This window comes from Pecten maximus, unplaced genomic scaffold, assembly GCF_902652985.1.
Source record: "Pecten maximus unplaced genomic scaffold, xPecMax1.1, whole genome shotgun sequence".
Taxonomy (NCBI): Eukaryota; Metazoa; Mollusca; class Bivalvia; order Pectinida; family Pectinidae; genus Pecten; species Pecten maximus.
The window spans coordinates 1-15,379 of NW_022982652.1; the positions used below are offsets into that span (position 1 = coordinate 1).

General features: G+C 32.9%; 1 protein-coding gene and 1 long non-coding RNA gene across 2 annotated transcripts; both read right to left on the reverse strand.

Annotated features, from left to right (window-relative positions):
- Window positions 1-64: 64 nt before the first annotated feature.
- On the reverse strand, window positions 65-11,190 carry LOC117320703. The gene is made up of 20 exons (XM_033875215.1): window positions 11,020-11,190; window positions 10,625-10,778; window positions 9,961-10,139; window positions 9,578-9,703; window positions 8,961-9,058; window positions 8,600-8,687; window positions 7,853-7,951; window positions 7,391-7,455; window positions 6,715-6,844; window positions 5,948-6,210; window positions 5,645-5,792; window positions 5,214-5,377; window positions 4,839-4,899; window positions 4,234-4,383; window positions 3,542-3,619; window positions 3,032-3,157; window positions 2,564-2,760; window positions 1,575-1,716; window positions 949-1,122; window positions 65-604 (listed from the first exon to the last, which is right to left on the reverse strand). The coding sequence occupies exons 1-20, from the start codon at window positions 11,161-11,163 to the stop codon at window positions 287-289; spliced, it is 2,904 nt and encodes a 967-aa protein (XP_033731106.1). The 5' UTR covers window positions 11,164-11,190; the 3' UTR covers window positions 65-286.
- Window positions 11,191-13,289: 2,099 nt separating this feature from the next.
- Window positions 13,290-15,237, reverse strand: LOC117320705. Its single transcript, XR_004531151.1, has 4 exons — window positions 14,588-15,237; window positions 14,205-14,330; window positions 13,588-13,685; window positions 13,290-13,314 (listed from the first exon to the last, which is right to left on the reverse strand). It is a non-coding gene; the product is annotated as an uncharacterized LOC117320705 (long non-coding RNA).
- Between the last annotated feature and the right edge of the window lie 142 nt (window positions 15,238-15,379).

The following is a 15,379-nucleotide window of genomic DNA, read 5'->3' on the forward strand; positions in this document are numbered from 1 at the left end:
ATCTTGAAAGGAATTAATATAAGCTTTAAGCTTGTTTTCCCATCCCATTTGCAATTTTTTGTATATGTAATGTTATTGTGTCTTGTTGAATAAAATAATGTTTAAACTAAATTTTATCTTGTATGTAAAAAGTAAAAAAAATATAGGTCAGAGTGACCTACTTTTGACACATGACACACTCCCTCACCAAGATGAGCCCTTAACCACAAGTATTAAGTTCAAGTGACATGTAGCATAGAAGTTCAGTTGTAGCATGAACTTGATAGAAGAAATACACTGTACAGGACTAATAAAAATCTTTCGAATGGGTTAGGCGATATGTATTGATGAGAAAAACTCTGTCTTTGTGTTTGATTGTCTTGCATATCTTTGTTGTGAATTCTTGTTCTGTTTTTCTTGGTACTGGTAATTCCTGAACTGCGCAATTTTCCTCCCGACATGAATGAATGCAGTGCAGTGGCTCTATTAGTGACTTTATATCTTTCCAAACAGGAGTTTCCCGAGACACTTCAACTCTTTGGAGATCATTCCTACGGCACCTCTCAATCTCTGCAGCCCTACACTGATTTACTTCCATCAATGTCCTTAAACGTCCCACAAGCTCCTGAAATAGAATTGAAAAATACGTCCTTTAATTTGAAAAATTCAATCATCCTCATGACAAAGGCATCATATTTACATGGGATTTATAAAGGAATTTTACAATTTATAACCAATTACCATTAATTTATTATTAGCAAACAAATGTTGTATTATCTCATTGATGGCTGCAACCACATAATGTGCAGCTATATTTTCAGTCCAATTTCTTCAGTTCACCTACATATGTATAACTGAAACAACTGAGGGGGTTATGATATGTCATAACTTAATTGTGTCACCAATTACAACATGATAGAGAACATGTTTGTAACTGTTCATAATTATAAGTAAGCAAAGGTCAATTACCTCACCATCTTCTTTGTAAGTCACAAACTGCCCAACCTTAGCATCTCTGCCACTGGCAGTCTTAACACCTCGGAAAGTGTGGACAACCCCTTGTTCATGCAAGGAAATATCCCCTCCACAAGCTAGAGCAGCTTGCAGGGCTTGCACCTGGACCACAGGATCTGATGACATGTCCTGCAGGGAAGAAATAAAAGTGAATATATGGTTTAAGATTGAACAACTATCATATCATATTTACTCAGTAGAGTCCAAAACTGCCTGAGCACAGAAAGCAATATAAGAGGCCAATGAATGTGAAGTAAACTTGGACAATGGCCTATTAGCCCCATACTCAAATGTTTGGCATATAATCTATATGAATTGTAAATTCTGATGAAATTGAGCCAAGCAACATTTCAGAAAATCAAGCAATAGAAGGATGCAGAGCAAATGTGAATATCATAAAATACAAATTAAAGTTATTGTGACCTCCAAAAAATAGCTTATACACAAGCTTTTAACTTGAAATTGTTAAAATGTTAAAAAAAAACAATCGACTGAACCATACATGTATATAGGTTTGTTTTGTTTTGTTGGGGTTTTATTTTGACAATTTCTGTAATTTGGAATGTATTAGTTCAGCATACATTTGGCTTGCCATTAGGTAATCTGTCCATCAGTCTTAAAACTCTTCTCTGATGGTAGTGCCCCTCATCATCTTGGTTTCCAAGGTATCTGGCCACTTCATTACAGCATCCTTCACTAACCACCTGATGACCTGGAGGATGCCTTTGTAAAAAGAGCAAATCAGTATTATAGCTGCTTGAAAAAAATGTCGTTGGGTCAAAGATAATAAACATCCACACCACGTATGTCTATCATCAAAGTTTCAATTCAAAATTAATCTTTGCTATTTCCAACGAGTTAAAGAACATTTGGTCTAAACCTTAATTGAGAAAAAGAAAACAAGAAAATAAGAAAAAAATATCATATTGAAATAGTAATTTCTATGGGCAAAAAGTTACTTATATGAATTGTTAAACTAAGGGGAAATTAATAAATCACTTAAGGATTAACCTGTGATTTTGTTGAGAGCAGTCAGTAAATTTAACGTAAACGCTTTTAGTTCATGAGGTTTTGTTTAGTTTGTTAGATCAAAATTCAATGGAACATGAGGTTAATTGCGTTTATATAAGGATTGAAAGTTAATTTTTTAACTTTCAGAGTGCTATGAAAGTTCAGCAGTTACATCCACATTGCATGAACCCCGCTAGGGCTTCATGATAAATATGGATGTACCCGCTGAACTTTCATAGCACTATGAAAGTTAAAAAAAAATCACTTTTAATCCATATATTTACATTTCTACTATAGAACAATTGCTTATTGTTAATCATATTTTATCCAATAATTGGTTTATAACCTGAGTTTGTATTTGTGTTGTCATGGAAACCACACTGAGGAACAGCCCAAATTAAAAAACCAATGTAACCTGTAACAGGTCCTTTCTAGCAGACTAGATAACTCTATCCAAATGCAGGCATACAAACACTTAAAGCACAAGCTTACTTTGGCAACTAAAATTAGTTAAGGAAATATTTGTTAGTTTATTCTCTCTTCTTTACTACCAACTTACCACGAATCAGAAGATTTCAAGAAGCCACCACTTATCAGATGTGCAAGCAATTCTGATTTTGCGAACTGTCTTGCACAGTCTCTTGACTTTGCTTGCTGGTTTTGGTGGAATAGAAACTGGCGTATACAGCCATGATTCTTTTCAAATGGATCTTCCAAATATTGCAGTGGATGGCCATGTCTAAGTATATCATCAGCCTTAACAAAAAATAAGAGGGAAATAAAACTTTTATAACATCTGAGCAAAATACTGTTCAATGACTAAATGTATTTAAACACGATCAATTTAAAATGTATTGGGTAAAAACTTTTTAAAAAACCTTGTATAGTTTTGTAATAAATGAATTTTTTTTAATGACATTTCAACCTTTTTTCATACAAATGGTTTACAACCGCTTAAAATAATAATTAAAAAAACATATGCAAATTTCATCACCATGTTTATACACTTTCACCTTAATTGACTTACTAAATGGACTCCTAAATGTGCTTTGCTTTTCCTAGTTAATGATGGCAGATGTTCATGAACGAAATTCAGATAATCCTCTACTTCATCTGCAATTCCCCCTTCCAGCTGCTGCATATGTTTTGATATCTAAAAAATGCAGTGTCCAATGCAAGTTTTAGCTTTTTTTAATTTATTAGTGTCGAGTGAAATGCAATTATTAGGTACCTCACTGCTCAACATTCAAATATTCAAGTAAGCATATGGACCAGTGTCTAAACAAAATAGAGTCCCCTTGGCACAATGATGGTCCAGACCAAATGTGGACAAAATCCAACCATTTATACAGAAGAAAGATATTTTAAATCTCCCCATTCTGGCAATCTCCCTTAGGTCATAGGGGTCAACATACACCATTGATACAAAATGTATTCCCTTGTCCTCCAAATACTTTTGATTAAATTTAGTACAAATCTGCTCAGTATTTGATGACTTAAAAATATTGACAGGTAGATATCTGATAAGATTTCTTACCAAAGCTAACTTTTTAAGTGCCATAATATGCTTCCTGTCAGCTCCCACAAACTGGAAGTTAAAGGGAGCCAGTTGGAGCTAAATAAAACAAAAGATCATGAATAAACTTGATAATCAACTTGAGCATCCACATCATAGGTTATTTTCGAACTTTTTGATTTTATTTTCTCTTACCCTGGACAGGTGTATCTGCCCTTTTACCAGTGTGAGATTAAAAGAATCTTTCACCTCCTTAGGAGTGAGACAGAGGAATCTCAACCCGAGGGGTAAGATTCTTAAGCCTCCTGTTTGGCAGCTTAAGAATCTTACCCTGAGGGTTGAGATCCCCTGTCTCATTCTCAAGGAGGTGAATGATTATTTTTTTCTTACCCTGTTAAATCTCTTATATATTTGATATTGAAGTTACATCAGTGCAAGACAATATTTATGTGATGCGATTGTGTTGTCGACTTGACGTCATTGTATTCTTGTCAAGAAGTCATGGTATTGTTACTATGATGTCATGCAATTATTGAGAACATTACAAACTGGATCTCTTTTCAGGGAAAGGGAATCCTTGGCAGGGAGTCAAAGAACCTAGGGTTGGTGACATAGAAAAATGGGGATGGGGCATTAGTGTAAAATATGTGGATTGATTAGGTTGTCTTAATTCATGCTTTAGAAACCCATTAAATCATGAACATAAGCCTTACATAGTGCTTGAAGTCTTTGCCTTGCCTACTGTCCAGGTACTGTAGCATGGATTTTGCTGAAACTTTGTAGCTGAAACCAGTTTGATCGATGCTGTCGAGGTGAACTTTCAGCTCGTCTTTTTTTTGAGGACTCAGACTCTCATAGCATAACTGAAACATGTATACATATTTTATGTACATATTAACCAATGAATGGCATTGCCTCTATATAACCCTACCAAATTAAGTTTGCATTCATAAGGTATGAATACCATGGACCGACTGTTGTCATCATCATTATTACTAAGTTATAATTGCTACAATGGATACCACTAACCGCCCACCGAGTGATGACTGTTATATTCATTGATCAAGCACACACGATAGACTCATCATTTTAGCTAAGTCAGGGTAAATCCAAACAGAGGACATCCACCCGTTGACAGTGGAGTAGTGCGGTTTTCAACATTACAATTATGATGTCATAATCATAAAGACGTCACAATATCCCAATGTATATGTTGTTGGAAAATAACATACATTGGAAATAGTAGCTTCATCTAGTCTCTGGCAGTGGAAATATGAAATTTATGAATATATAATGTCTTGACATTCGCAGCTGTTACCTTTATTAAGTGCTTTGCTAGTCCTAGATATAGAAAGTGGAGTACTCCAATTGGTGTGTCTCTGAAATCAGATTGTTAAACGGAACAATTAACAAGTCATGATGTCAAATTATCGGGTTGACTTACTGTAATTAATTTGAATTTCAATTTAGCCAAGACTATACGTTTATACCTTAGGAAAGAAATTACACATTGTTGTATTGCTTATTTAAGCATGCTATGGATTTTTTCAAGTGCTTTGAAGACATTCCAGATGTATCAATTCAATTAACATTGATGAAAAAAAAAACGAAGAGCTACTAGAATCTTTTATACAGTTTCTATTACATAACATTTCAATAGATTCACTTAAACAAATGCTACCAGTTCAATTACCTATGAGGGTTTATGTATTTCCACAGAGGATTTCCATATGGTTTAACCCCAGTTTCTTTTTGCAGTGTTTTTGTATTTGTCATGATATTCATACGATGTAATATGCGCTGAGTCTTGTTTGGAGTCCTCAGCTCACTTTTTCGCAAAGGATCCGTTTTGTCAGCCTTAAAATTGTAAAATAGTAATGTGACAAATGGAATCTTACACTTGTGTCCACGCAATGTGGAAATTTTCAAATTCATTAAACATTCACCTAACAGGTCGTAACATAATGAATTATCTAACTTGTTTCATGAATTTCATATATCATCGACACCAGTGTCAGATCCGCGATACATTCACAAACCATATAGACAAAAGCCTTGATTTTACTCTTCTGTATCTAGTTCCTTGAAAATTCAATATGTATAAATCTCACAAAGTTAACATACCATACACTTCGGACAATATTTTGTTGCTGATGGTCCACTGTGATTACAGGCATGGCTCATCATGTGGTAATCTGTCACAAGTAATGATACCTGTGAGCAGAGGACAACTGGTGCTAAATTTTCTGCATCAAATGCATCTACAGCAGAGCTGAAATATATACATATAATAAAACATGATGTTCATAATTTGTATCCCATTTCATACATTGATCACATATACTTGTTATCACTTTGACTTTAATGTTCTAAAGCAATTGTACTGACCACTTTTAAAGCTTAAAAGTAAATTTATCTGTTACTTACCTTTTGCTTTCTTCAATGTCCGCACATATGGGTGCCATCATATCAAGGATCCCAACTGTATCTGATGATGCTAGATATAGTGTGCTGGATCCTTTTCTTTTTTCCTTGAGAGGAAGCCCAGCCAGTTGCATCTGGATGCTATGTAGTGGGGACCATCTGCGTGATTTATTTGATGATAAATCATCCATGAATACATTTACTGGCACATTTATGATTGGTAACCCTTTCCAGAGAGGCGTTAACTCAAACATGGCCTTCTTTTCCTAAAAACCAAAAACACAAGATCAAACAGGATTTTTTTTAAACATTCATGCAGGTATGAATGCAATTCAGTTGGGCTTCATGCAATATAGAACTAGTTACTTTCATACATTATAATGTACAAGCATGAAAGTTTAAAACGAAAAAACTGTTTAATCAATATATTTACATTCTTTTTACAATAGAACAATTATGTTATTCTATCTATTTATTCTTGAATGATTAATTTGATAAATGTGTATATAATTGTGTTGTAATAAAACCCTAGCACAGGGTAAATTTATGTTTCACAAATTTTAAATATTGTATTGGGGATGCTGTAAAGGCTATAGATAAGGGTCAAAGTTGTCAAATTTGATTTTTGAACTTGCATGCTTGAAGCGATTGCAAAACTGTAACAACTAATTGTCATACAGGTATCTAAGTAAGTTTGTTTTCTTTTTTATGACTCATACTTGCATCCTCCTGACCTCCTATCAAGTTCCTGTTTTGATAATATTGCTTACTTCTTCTGGAATAGGTACACTGGCATATGAATTTCCTTGATGGCGTTTGACCAGAATATTGGACACTATTTCTTCTGGTACACATTCATCCAGAGGAATTTGAATGTAACGCCCAGTCTGGACAATGAAACTGAAAATATTGCACGGAATAATATAAATACAAATCTGTTCAGGATGAAATAAGTGGATATAAGTTTTCCATAGTAAGAGATCCAAGAGGAATCTTGGCACCCACCAATGATCTTCATTTGTCCTTAATCAAAAGTTTGATTTTTTGCTTTTTTAATAATTATCATTATGAAGAAATTGCATTTTTTTAGTCCTTATCTGTCATATTAAAGATGGCAGTATTTTTCCGGAGAACTCCCAAAATCAAAAGAGTACTTGTCAAGGAACAGATCGCTAATGTATGTTACACACCAATGAATGTCTAATGTATGACAATCCTTAATCATTGCTAAAGTATAACATCAAAATTGTACTGCACAGTACCTTAATAATCTAGTGTCAGTGCAGTTGAAATGTAAATATAAGTCTATATACATAACAAATGTTAGAATTTTCGAATGTGATAGCAGTTTTGTATAATACTTTTACATTACTGATAAAAAGTGGCTGTAAAACAGTAAAATCACTTGCAAGACATAAATCTGACCCCATTGTGAAGGAAACTTACGGAGTCCCATTGTTTTCATCAGTGTTATAACAGAATATTTCTAACTCTGCAAGCATTTTGTCATTCTGAAAGAAGAAGAAAAAACACAATTAACTTGTACAGTAACATTATTGTCAGGTGTAGTATTATTTTTTTATAAAGGAAATTATTTAAGTCAACAGTTTTCCACCAAAGACTGGAATTTGATGTACATTTTATGTGTACCCTTTTATCCATTGAACGTCTTTCTGATTGTATTTATTGTCAATATGAATGAATATTTATCTTGCACCTGGATTGCATTCACATTGATAATAAATATAATCTGACAAACATTACAGATATTTTGTAATAAATATATAATCATGTCATTTTTCCAAATTTAATGAACTGTGAAGGTTACATTAGGTAGTTGCATCAAGAATGATCTGTCCAGCTAAACTTCCTACCTCCAAGAAACTGTTTATTAGGAAAATAGCAAACCTCAATATCATCCATGAACTTCTTGATCTGCCCAAGGTTTTCTTGTCCTTCACATTCAAATCTTACAAACATATTCTGCAGGAAAGTGGTGTCACCAATCTGAAATGGATTAGTATTCATATAAATGTGTATCTTATAAGGTATGAAGTACATTTCAAAGATGATTATAGTAATTGAACAAGTTTGTGCTAGTGAATATATGTAGTAACCATGGCAGGGAAAGGAATGGTAAACAAGAATCAACAAATTGTTTCCAGAATGATTGAATTTTTTTGTTAGATTCTGCAACCAAACAATCTGACAAAGCAACATGTGATGACGTCATATACCACTATAAGTTTGACATGGTATTTGGTGTTCAATCTGTGATTGATTTCGAAGTTGCTTTGAGATAAAGTTGTTGCACAATTTTCAGCTAGAACTGTCGCCAGAATGGCTGACAAATAACCCTACCACACCCATGAGATTGAATAGATGAGAAATAAAGTGCATATTTGTCTTTTTCCCAGAAAATTTTTAAAAGATACATAATTTTTATACACAGAAACAAGACTCATTTGCATAGTTATTGTACATCATTCATATTGCACCCAATATAGCATGGCAAATGGCCTGTGCTGCATAATATAAATGTATACATCTTTTTATTCAAGTATAACCCAAATACATATGGAGAAGAGTTCATAACTTGTAAGAACTTGTCTCTCATCCATTTGTCCATGTTAGACATTAAAATGTTTAAATCACCTTTGCCCAAGGGAAGTTGATATCTTGCATCCATTTAGCAGCACCAGACTGTCTGTGACAAGCAATAGTTGTTTCAACTGTTGGATATCTGCAATACAAAGTAAATATCATTTGTTAGTTGTAAGATACCTTTACATAAATACATAATAATTTTTAAACATACCCGAATGCTTCTGTCAAATATGGTTCATACAATACTTATCCATTGTTGTGGATGCTTTGGTATTCTCTGATTCTATTTTATATTACTTACAGGAAAAACATACCAGCATATGATGTAACCTATTAATTATTTTGACAATTTAAGGCTGTAGCTGCAATGGCCTTCTTGGTAACACTGTTTTGTCTTAATTCTATATACCTGGCTATTTTCTTTGCTGTTTTAGGATTGGAAATTTGCAGTTTTAAAATTTCCATAGGCTTGATCATCCAGCTAATATTTCCATCCTTGTCTGTATTCTATAATTGAAATAATAACATTTTTTCAATAACAAATATTTTATTCCACTACACAAGAGACTAGATTAATCTACTGCACTCAATGTACATTATTTCCAGTCTACTGCACCCAATGTACATTATTTCCAATAACGAACAATGGGACATTGTGCTGTAATCATGCTTAATTTACATTATAATTTTAAAATCTTGATGACGGAGAAACAAATGCAGTATCATGGCATTTAAGCTTGCATGCCCCTAGAGTAGGTGGTGAGCTAAAAGTTTGCATCAATGAATGTCAAAGTTTGACAATCAGTCCTTAATTGAATTATATATACTTTTTTGTTTTTAAGAAATGAAAGACAGTGTAGCATACACACCAATATTGAATATTTTTGTGTACCGGGGTAAGTTTTTACCAAAATTGAGGTAGCAGTTTAACAGATAATTTCTTCACCAGCTGAGCTCACTCAAATTTGCAAATTGGATGTTCAAAAAAGGAAAAATGTCACTAAAACACAATGAGAAGGGATTCACCTTTTTCAGCATTTTATCAATGTCCAAATCATCCGACCAAATGTTCTTCACTTTTTCGAAAGAAGGAACTCCTGGTGTGCCACAACTCTTCATCATATATATAATGAATTTCAAAATTTCATCACTCTGAAAATTTAAGAATGCAAATGAAGCCAATGATTAATGGTGGCTGATATGACAGTGCAATATTAAGCTGTCACTTAAAAAAATTATACATCTGAAATCAACTACAGAAATAATAATATAATTGAAGTAATTAAAAAAAAAGCTATGCAGTTCAATGTTTTAGGATGTGTTGCTTCTTGAAAAAATATTGTTCGCATCTTAAAAATGGCAGGTATGAAATTATGTATCTTTTCTGTATTTTCTGTACTTTAACTTACAACATGGTGAGTTTTTGAACCACTTAAAACACATAGGTAAAAATGTGCTTTTGAAGAGAATGGTTTCCATTCATCTTGGTCTGTTTGTGTATCATCTTGGTCTATTTGTTCATCAACTTGCTCTGTTGGTGCATCATCTTGCTCTGTTGGTACATCATCTTGCTCTATTGGTGCATCATCTTGCAAGTACACATTCCTAGCATTTTTACTTTCTGAATTTCCCAGAGGTCATAAAACCAAGGAATAGACATTTTCATTCTCGCGCAAAACTAGCTTTCAAAAATATATATACATGTGTATTTATGTAAACACTGTTTAATGCATACATGACCATATAATGAACATGAAAAAGTGGTCTAACTATATATAGCAAATAAATATTATTGAGTTATAAATCTAGCAATGTAAGCTATATTTATATATGGTTAAAAAAACATTACAATACTGATGGTAATACCCTGATATAATGCAAAACATTTGATCTCAAGATCTAATTTATATAGTTTTTGAAAGAAGAGGGATTTGACTTACAGGGTTAGCAGAAAACATTTTTGAATGCCAATTTATTGTGCCAAGTCTCTGGAACTTCAGTATAATGTATACTACAAGCCTAACAAAGAAAACATTCCTAATTATATAAGTACAGTATACACAACCAACTTACCTCTTTCAGCATTAAGTGTGATATCCTCAACAACATCAATATCTGGTTCAGCACAACTCCAGTTGACATTTTCATCTTCTGAAAAGTCACTAGAGTATGTGTTTTCAGGGTATTGCTCATAATTACTGGCACCTACATGTATTGTCTGAGCTACCTGTGCAATGTTAAAAATAATAAAATATATTTGATAGCTAAAATTTATGATTTACTCCAAGGAAAAACTCATGTTTACAAACATAATTGTGTTAACAACGAAATGTTATGGGATGAATAAGCAAATAATTCTGTACATGTATGTGAAATTTCAATGAATACTGCAGTATGCACTGAAAAGTCATAAAAAATCATTGAAAATGATAGGCCTACTTTTACAAAATGCATGAAATGTACTGTACCTTCAAGTTTCGTTGGTGTTTACTACTCTCTTCGTGCTTTCTATAAGAATCTTTTCTTTTAGTGGAAAACTTGCATATCACGCAAGAAAAAGGTCGCTTTTTAGCTGCGTTGATCATGTAAACAAGTCGTTCGTCGTCTGCCATGTTTGATTTTTGACAGATACGCGTCTTGAATGTTTTGATCAAACCTTTGGTGCAAAGCGTCTAAATGATAACGTTTGTTTTTGATGCGGCGCGCGTGCTATCTGTCAAAAGACGCTGGGCGATTGTGACAACACTAAGCCTAATGGAATATTCTCAGGTAAGCAAATATTATCCATATAAGCAGTTTTACTAATGCTGATCCCATTTACCACTTTTCACGAAATGGTGTAGGCCTATTTATATCTAGTAGGTCAAAATTAAGTGAACGGCACATTATTGAACATGATATGCCTTCGAGATCAGACCAGAGTACCGGACCCGGGACAGTCACAGCGTAGGCCTATTTGTAATACGTTACTGTTCAAGTCGAATTAAAGATGAATTAGAAAAGCCATACGGTATTGTATAAGTTCACTTTTTACTCCAATCTCGACAATTTTCCGTTATAAAACCTCATTTATCACAGTAGCTGTCGTCTGCCTCTAGGTTTGATGACGTCACGATTAAGGTTATAAATAGTAGCTCAAAAAAACCCAACCTGTCGAGATGTATGTCAACAACGTCGGCAATTTATCGGAGCTCGAGGTTCAAGATTTAATAGTTAGCTAGCGTTCATGGAAGAGAGATCTAGTTTGAAGTTGTAGAGAGTTAGGTTAAAAGTTGAGAGTTTGGATTTTTGGTCTTACTTGCCATAAGTCTTTCCATTTTTTTTATTTTGCTATTAGATTCTATATTCTATTATAATAATTCTTTGTTCTTCCAATTTTTTTCTTTGAATTTTCCTGACTTTATCTAAAAATTTTGTACACTTAGGCCTATAGGGAATTGTTTCCCGTTTCATCTCATAATATTTTCACTGTTTTCCGATGTGTATGACCAGAGAAATCACAATTTATTTACAAAATCTAATTTTGACGTTTATCAGCTGTTTATATATTTTGGTAACGTCATATAGATTTCTATATACTGTAGAGCAATGGCGTCACACGGAAATTATCAGTGTAGATAAATACAAAACGGGGAAAAAATAAAATAAATATGAGAAGAAACTATGGATATTTCTTCCCAACATGACCAAATATGGTCAAAATCCGTTCATAAACAAAGTCATGAAAATTCATTCAAAAAATGTGGAAATACAAAGAATATATATTTAAAGCAAAAGAAGAAAAATTGAAACACTTTTGGCACGTTACTGTATATATATATATAAAGTTAATTGATCTCTATTAACTTAAGTGCACCTCAGCTCAGGCTTACAATGTATCTCGGTCAGGCCAAAGTTACACAAGTCAAGTCGGCTCATCATTACATATGCTTTCATTTTGACCAATATGGTATCTTCAATGTAATAAACTGATAAAAGAAATTAAATTGAATACCATAAAAATTAACAAAGTGTCCAAAAACTCACTAGCATGAAATCAAAACAGTATATATCGGCTAACTTTTGCTAATCATAGATAATAAATACTATATTCATAATGTTTATTGAAATTAAATAAAATTGATGACATCACAATAGCAAATGTTGCAGTCTTATAACAACATTTGCCTTCACTATTCATTACAATGGAAGGATGCAGAGAAAATGAAGAATTATATAAAAAAAATGTAATTATTAGTGAAATTAAAAAACATATACAGTAGATTCTAGTAAACCAAGACTTATCCTGCAATTCATTCCAAGTCTTTACCATGAATTTAGTATTATAATTACTGATGAAATGAACACACCTCTGCAGAATTCAAGTTTACTAATATTAAACTTTTATATACCTTTAAAGGATTCAGCTCCGTTGTTCGAGGACCAAGATTCTCAAGATGTGGGTGTGCGTGCAAGTATTGCAGCAGCCCCTTGCAGAGGTTGCGAGGAAAATAAAATCCTCTTACAGCAGATATGTAAGTATGTTTAAATCAATACAGCTGATAAATGGAAAGTTCTGCATACACTTAACATGTAATTTAAGTTAATTATCATAATATACATTTACGGCCCTGTTGGTAGGGTGATATATGAAGGTTTGTCTACCTGAATTAGTCATACTCCCCCGAGGGTGAAGCCAGAGGGGAATATGACTACTGAGGGGTAGACAAAAAATTAAATCACTGCAATTAGAATGTAAAATAGTTGTTTCAACTGTTGGATATCTGCAATACAAAGTAAATATCATTTGTTAGTTGTAAGATACCTTTACATAAATACATAATAATTTTTAAACATACCCGAATGCTTCTGTCAAATATGGTTCATACAATACTTATCCATTGTTGTGGATGCTTTGGTATTCTCTGATTCTATTTTATATTACTTACAGGAAAAACATACCAGCATATGATGTAACCTATTAATTATTTTGACAATTTAAGGCTGTAGCTGCAATGGCCTTCTTGGTAACACTGTTTTGTCTTAATTCTATATACCTGGCTATTTTCTTTGCTGTTTTAGGATTGGAAATTTGCAGTTTTAAAATTTCCATAGGCTTGATCATCCAGCTAATATTTCCATCCTTGTCTGTATTCTATAATTGAAATAATAACATTTTTTCAATAACAAATATTTTATTCCACTACACAAGAGACTAGATTAATCTACTGCACTCAATGTACATTATTTCCAGTCTACTGCACCCAATGTACATTATTTCCAATAACGAACAATGGGACATTGTGCTGTAATCATGCTTAATTTACATTATAATTTTAAAATCTTGATGACGGAGAAACAAATGCAGTATCATGGCATTTAAGCTTGCATGCCCCTAGAGTAGGTGGTGAGCTAAAAGTTTGCATCAATGAATGTCAAAGTTTGACAATCAGTCCTTAATTGAATTATATATACTTTTTTGTTTTTAAGAAATGAAAGACAGTGTAGCATACACACCAATATTGAATATTTTTGTGTACCGGGGTAAGTTTTTACCAAAATTGAGGTAGCAGTTTAACAGATAATTTCTTCACCAGCTGAGCTCACTCAAATTTGCAAATTGGATGTTCAAAAAAGGAAAAATGTCACTAAAACACAATGAGAAGGGATTCACCTTTTTCAGCATTTTATCAATGTCCAAATCATCCGACCAAATGTTCTTCACTTTTTCGAAAGAAGGAACTCCTGGTGTGCCACAACTCTTCATCATATATATAATGAATTTCAAAATTTCATCACTCTGAAAATTTAAGAATGCAAATGAAGCCAATGATTAATGGTGGCTGATATGACAGTGCAATATTAAGCTGTCACTTAAAAAAATTATACATCTGAAATCAACTACAGAAATAATAATATAATTGAAGTAATTAAAAAAAAAGCTATGCAGTTCAATGTTTTAGGATGTGTTGCTTCTTGAAAAAATATTGTTCGCATCTTAAAAATGGCAGGTATGAAATTATGTATCTTTTCTGTATTTTCTGTACTTTAACTTACAACATGGTGAGTTTTTGAACCACTTAAAACACATAGGTAAAAATGTGCTTTTGAAGAGAATGGTTTCCATTCATCTTGGTCTGTTTGTGTATCATCTTGGTCTATTTGTTCATCAACTTGCTCTGTTGGTGCATCATCTTGCTCTGTTGGTACATCATCTTGCTCTATTGGTGCATCATCTTGCAAGTACACATTCCTAGCATTTTTACTTTCTGAATTTCCCAGAGGTCATAAAACCAAGGAATAGACATTTTCATTCTCGCGCAAAACTAGCTTTCAAAAATATATATACATGTGTATTTATGTAAACACTGTTTAATGCATACATGACCATATAATGAACATGAAAAAGTGGTCTAACTATATATAGCAAATAAATATTATTGAGTTATAAATCTAGCAATGTAAGCTATATTTATATATGGTTAAAAAAACATTACAATACTGATGGTAATACCCTGATATAATGCAAAACATTTGATCTCAAGATCTAATTTATATAGTTTTTGAAAGAAGAGGGATTTGACTTACAGGGTTAGCAGAAAACATTTTTGAATGCCAATTTATTGTGCCAAGTCTCTGGAACTTCAGTATAATGTATACTACAAGCCTAACAAAGAAAACATTCCTAATTATATAAGTACAGTACAAATTTGTATACAGCAACCAACTTACCTCTTTCGCATTAAGTGTGATATCCTAACACATCAATATCTGGTTCAGCACAACTCCAGTTGACATTTTCATCTTCTGAAAAGTCACTAGAGTATGTGTTTTCAGGTATTGCTCATA